This window comes from Aplidium turbinatum, chromosome 5 (assembly GCF_918807975.1).
Source record: "Aplidium turbinatum chromosome 5, kaAplTurb1.1, whole genome shotgun sequence".
NCBI lineage: Eukaryota > Metazoa > Chordata > Ascidiacea > Aplousobranchia > Polyclinidae > Aplidium > Aplidium turbinatum.
In genome coordinates, this window is record NC_137476.1 from 22,538,624 (window position 1) to 22,544,912 (window position 6,289).

Below are 6,289 nucleotides of genomic sequence, written 5' to 3' on the forward strand. Positions count from 1 at the left end.
TTTGCACCAGAAAGGGCTTTGTATATTGTCATGGTGACAGTTGAAAATAACAGTACAAGGAAAGGACTAACTTGGAATTTAATTGTGAATGTTGGTTTTATGTTATCTAACATTCCGCTATCGCACCCCTTGTTTATTATTTAAGGTTCACACCCCTTGTTCATTATCCCTTGGTTATTATTTAAGTGTGTGTATCATTTTTTCTTTTGTTTGCTACCGCACTGTGGCACTGTTTTGTGGCTGTGCTAACTACTGATATTATTATTATTATTTATTTGCAATCAGACTCAAAGTCCATAGAATTCAAATTTTTAACAGTCATCACACAAAATATCAGACTAACACAACATCAAGCAGGCTACATCAAACAACGTACAAAATACTGTTGTAGTGAATATAAAATGTAGAATTAAAGTAGTAATCAGAAGACATAACATTGCGCAAAAGTGGATTAATTGATCTTTTGCAACGTTCTACAAATGCATAGCGATTTTTTCTTAATAGAGCATCAAATGTTAACGTCGTTCTGTACCTGATACACTCTAGCACTGTCGCATCTCGACAAATTGTGGATAATTCTGTACGTTGTTGTAGTCGTTGTAAGCAACTCGTATGCGATTTAAAGTAGAAGTTTTATAGTTACACCATAGTTGCGAACCATACATTGGCATACAATATGATTGGTACCGGTACATTACATTTTTAACTTCGGTAAAGCAATTTCCAAACTTGGACCTAAGCTGATTGGCAGCGACATAAAGAGATCGCACTTGCCTTTTAATATCTGCGTCATCACTGATGGTATCATCAATCAGTATACCTAAATATTTCACTTGTCCAACAAATTTAATTTGTGTAATTGTAGCCTACAGCCGCATGCATGGAGAAGTCAAAACTTTAAATTTGCGACATTGATGTACCAATCCAACAGTTTTGTTACAGTTGAAAATAATGTCATGTCTAAAAGCATAGGATTCACACACATCAATGAGTTTTTGGGTGCCTTTAGCACTTGGACTAAATACACACAAGTCATCTGCAAACATTAGGTGATTCAAGTGAGATGAACCAGTATTACATCCGACATCTAGGGAATTCAATTCAGTCGATAAGTCATCTATATACAAAGAAAACAGGTAGGGGAGGGTGGGGTAAGATGAGCACGTTTTTGCTTAAGTCGCTTTTACAAAAAAACGGTTTGTTTTGGAAAATTTTAATAGGGTGAACTTAAAGCACTAGTGAATCAGCTACATTTTAGATTGAGTTTTATCACCTTGCGATTTTTATATTTTTTTATATTGATACTTATTCGCGTGTTGCTCAACTTACCCCGGCATAAATTGTATGGGGTAAATTGAGCAATGACCTGGGGTAAGTTGAGCAATTCGATTAAGTTGAAGCATTCCCCTGTCAGTTTGTTTGTATAATTGCGAGGCATTATGCTTCACAACACAACACTGTTTTTTTATCCAATACGAACCTAAAAAGACACAACTTCAACAGTTCAAACATTAAATAAGCTAAGGCTATTTCTTTTGGGGTAAGTTGAGCAACTGCTCCAACATACAGTACTTCAACTAGCATTGCACATTTTACCCCATCCTGATTTTTGTGACAAAATTACAAATATTTATAAAACTACAAGACTAACCAACCTGAACGTTTTATTGAATATCCTCACACTTTATGCTTACCAATACAAAAAAACAGATTTGATTTACATACTGTAACAATAAAGTTATTCAGTTTTTGGCAAAAAAATAAAAATTTCGAATTTTCGACATAAGCAATATAATCTGATATAATTGCGTGCCATTGTAAAATGCAATTCTCAGTGGACATAACAAGTACATTGAATGAAGTGGCATTATGAGTGATACATCCAGAATAAAAATAAAAAAATTCCGCCGACTCGTTTTTCCAAAAACAGGTGTTGCTCATCTTACCCCATTGCACACTTTACCCCAGTCTCCCCTAAGGACTTAAAACCCCTCCCTGCCTTACTCCGTTGGTGACATGGAAGGGGTCAGAAATTTGATTCCCCCACTTTATTCTCATTATTTGTTCTTTATACCAATGTTTCAATAATCGTACAAAGCACATAGGAACATTCCGTGAAACTAACTTGTTAAATAAGATATTGTGATTAACTCTATCAAATGCTTTGGATGCATCCAGAAATACACTAAACACAGGACTATGGCTGTGTAATGAGATACTGTTTGTTTATAAAGATAAACACATAAATCTGTGCCATGTTTTGGCTTAAATCTAAACTGATTGTCAGATGTATTTAAAAACGGTGAAATATGCTCAAGGATATAATGTTCAAATAATTTGGACACTACAGTTGCCACTGCAATGGGTCTGTAATTTCCAGCATCCTGAATATTGCCTTTGTTGTTCTTACAAACAGCCAAACAGGGATAATTATGGTATTTAAACAAGGTGAAGGCAGCATACCATAAGAAAGGCATATGTTAAACCAGGGGTGTGCAACCTTTATTACAGGAGGGCCAAATATAAATAATTGGGTGAAACCGCGGGCCGCACGTTTATTTAACATATGATTTCTAGTAGTTGCAGGCACAAAAGAGTAGTTTTTTTGTTATTCATGTTATTCTTATATTAGGGGTTATCTCCTTCCAGAAATAATAAGTTAGGACGCATAAATTTCTGAAGAAAACTGCTATTCAAATTTATTGTCACACTGTCTTTAAACAAGCTCAGTGAGAAGTTTGCTGCTGGTTTCTTTTCCCGACGGCTTTTCCAAATTTACTTTAATGGAAGTGATCGCAATTCGAAGTCCATTTTCCAAGTGTTCGTCTGTCAGAACCGATCAATAGGGAGATTTCATGACGCCCGTTTTAGAAAAAAAAATGTTCGCACAAATACGTTGAGCCAAAAAGTGCCATTTTTGAAGCCATGGATTTTTCAAATGTGAAAATTAAGTCATCTTAGTTGAAATGTTTTCGATAAAAATCGCCAAGATTCATTTTTAAATACTTTGCTTTCAAATCCGTTTTCTCTTGAAGATCAATCAGTTCAAGTTATATCTTCTGGTGCTTTGTTAATGTCTGTGTTGAATGGCGAAGAGAATATACCTGGTTACAAGAGTAGGTGCTCACTGCCTACCTACAATCCCTCCTCGGTCTGCCTCAATCATAATTGCAATTGTTTCTTGATTTATTTATTGAGTTAGTGAGTTGGGATAAAAACTTGATTTTGTATAAACTTACATTGGCTTTAACACGACAACTTAAATCCGTGGTACACATTCATTTCTCTAGCTTGCTTTTTTCGATAATGAAATGAAACTCAACACAAAGGCAGGCAAAATTGTGTCCAGAAACAACGGCTCCCGGCACGCAGCAAAAGGCGAAAATCAGTTGTGAAATCTCTTTGCCACCAGGCAAGCCACGTCACGCAGAACACAGAAACAACGCAAATTCAATGTCAACAAATTTTCATCACAATTTCAATTCTAAACAAGATTTCATCACAATTTCAATTCTAAACAAGATTTCATCACAATTTCAATTCTAAACAAGAGGGCAATTGACCCGCCGGAACATTGCGGCCCCTAATTATGGCACATAATTACAAACAAAGTTGAAGTAGAAGGGTCGATTCCCGAAATGCAATACACAGAAAGTACGTACATCAAAGCTACACAGAAACGGTGACTATCCTTTTATAGCAGTGCAAGGCACTGGGATACCCTGGCCACAATGGCCTGGCGAATACTTACACGATTAACGATTAATATCTACGTTAGTTTCATGAGACACACACAGTAGCAAACAAATCAAAGGCACTACACAGTAACTAACTAGCTACTTATGATGACGCAAATCACTGAGATCGCTGGCGAATACTTACACGATTACTATTTACATCATTTTCATGAAACACACAATAGCAAACAAATCAAATGCATTACACAGTAACTAACTAGCTACTTATAATGAGGCCGATCACTGAGATCGCTGTAGAGCATACATTACTAGGACATGTTGTTGAGTTACGCATATTGGGGCCCTGCGGATGACACATAGAGATACGCAGGTTAAAAACAGATTTGCGCGGTACATATCTACAATACACTACAAATTTAAATGAAAGGCAAGGGTGGTACAGATGTCTCCACGACACCCGCTAACAACCGACCAGGGCGGGGCCGGGTCCAGAACGCAGTCAAGCACCCCCCACAGGAGCAACGCACGATATATCCCTTAGGACCAGATCCACTTTGACCTCACCCGATGCCTCATCCACCACTGAGACTGCCACCCTGACGCGCCGGACAATCGGTTTTCCTTTCCTAATTTGGGGGATGATCTCATGGACTCTCCCCAGACGGTACCTCCCTCTCTTAGTTATATCTTCTGGGGAACCAACCACCACTAATTGGCCAGGCTGTAGGTTTTCCACCAAACTGGCCCACTTTTTTCTACCCTGCAGGGAAGGTAAATAGAAAGAGATCCATTTCTCCCAGAAACTGTGAGATAGAGCCAGGTTATACCTATAGTCTCTCCGTAACTCATCTCGGTCATGAGGATTTCCTACTGATGAAAATGGGCTCAAGAAGGGGTTAAGGAGTGCGGCTGGGGTGATAACAGTAGAATCCTTAGGGTCATCACAGACAGGGACTAAAGGTCTTTCGTTGACTATTCTTGTGGCACTACCCGTAAATGTAAGAAGTTCAACAAAGTTGGGTTTCCGTGATGAGTTCCCAATAACGTGGGAAAAGGCAATTTTGAATTGCTTGACCATTGCTTCCCAGGCCCCTCCCTGGGCCGGGGCATACGGAGGAATGAACTCCCAGTTAATTCCCTTTTTTCGCAAAGAAGTTTGAATTTCAGAATACTCCAGAATTTCTGGTAGTCTTTTAGATGCCGCTTGAAATGTGGTCCCGTTATCTGAGTACATGTTACGTATAGATCCACGCAAGTCTACAAATCTGGTAAATGCTAAAACAAATTCACTGTAAGATAGTGACGTCACAAGTTCCACATGGATTGCTCTACTCGCAAGGCAGGTAAATAACAAACCCCATGCTTTCTTTTGGCTTCTTCCCTCCACAAACGTCATTGGACCAAAATAATCTACGCCACTGTTGAAGAAGGGTTTGTTATAGGCCGTGGTTCGTGGTAATGGTAGATCCGACATAAGCTGCCTGATAGGCTTTGCTTTCTCTAAGGCACATGGAGCGCAATCATGCAAATAATGTTTCACCGAGGAATTACCATTTGCAATCCAAAAACGTTGGCGAGTAGATAACAGTGTCTGTTGCACACCACATAGCTATCACAATGAGCGTCAAGGACAACTAGCCGTGTCAATGCGTGCCTCGAAGGCAAAATAAGAGGATGCTTCGCATCGACAGTTATTTCGGGAGACTTACTCAAACGACCTTCAATACGAAGTCTCCCCCGTGTGTCCACACAAGGACGATACTTTTTTAGAGAGCGCAACTCTCTCAGGCACTGTTTATCAGCGCCAGCTTCGCTCGAAGCAAGACGTTTTGTTACCACATCGATCGACTCTGGCAGACCGTCACAACTTAACAAATCTCTATACACTACTTTCTGTACGTAGGAAACAACCCTATTTAAAGCGTCCTCTAGATAAGATGCATTTAACTTTGGTTTTACATACCCATGTTTCTTGCATTTGGATACAATGAACTCCGTGAAAGCTACAAGATAGGCGGCTCTCTTTTTCAACACGTACAGAGTAGGTGCGGTTTCGATCATCTTGCTAATGGAGCCAGTTGCATTTTCTCTTACCGTCATCTCCGGCGACAGTTCCATTTTACGAATAGCAGCATCTGCTCCATTCACCGTTGGGACCTCGCCTTCCTGCATGAGAAAAGATGGGCCGCTCAACCACATCTCTCTGGAACCTGTTTTGGTGATGGCGTTCGGTCTGGTTCCAACGTCTGCAGAGTTGAGATGTGTCGGACAGTAATGCCATTCGCTCACCTCTGACAAGAGTAAAATACGATTTAACCTACGAGTAACAAACTTGCATAATCGTAAATCAGGGTTTCTGATCCACTGAAGGACAGTATTCGAGTCACACCAGAAATGTTTTCTAAGATCAGGCAGGTGGAGTGCATTAGCTGCCTGGTTTAACAGCTCCGTAGTATTAAGCGCGGCTACAAGCTCCTTTCTGGCAATCGGCCATGCACTTTGATGCTTGAGCACAACCCTACTTTTGCCAAAAACGAAGGATACACAAGGGACTCTGTTACACAGCCTACGTATATACACGACGGAGGAAA

The 6,289-nt window shown here is 39.7% G+C and overlaps 1 protein-coding gene across 1 annotated transcript; it reads right to left on the reverse strand.

Annotated features, from left to right (window-relative positions):
- Positions 1-4,197: 4,197 nt before the first annotated feature.
- Positions 4,198-5,094, reverse strand: LOC145771037 (uncharacterized). Its single transcript, XM_082582779.1, has one exon. The coding sequence runs from the start codon at positions 5,092-5,094 to the stop codon at positions 4,198-4,200; it is 897 nt and encodes a 298-aa protein (XP_082438905.1).
- Positions 5,095-6,289: the final 1,195 nt, after the last annotated feature.

What these genes read in the sequence shown, in the direction of transcription:
- LOC145771037 (XM_082582779.1), bottom strand. Translation starts at nt 5,094, where the DNA reads ATGACGTTTGTGGAGGGAAGAAGCCAAAAGAAAGCATGGGGTTTGTTA.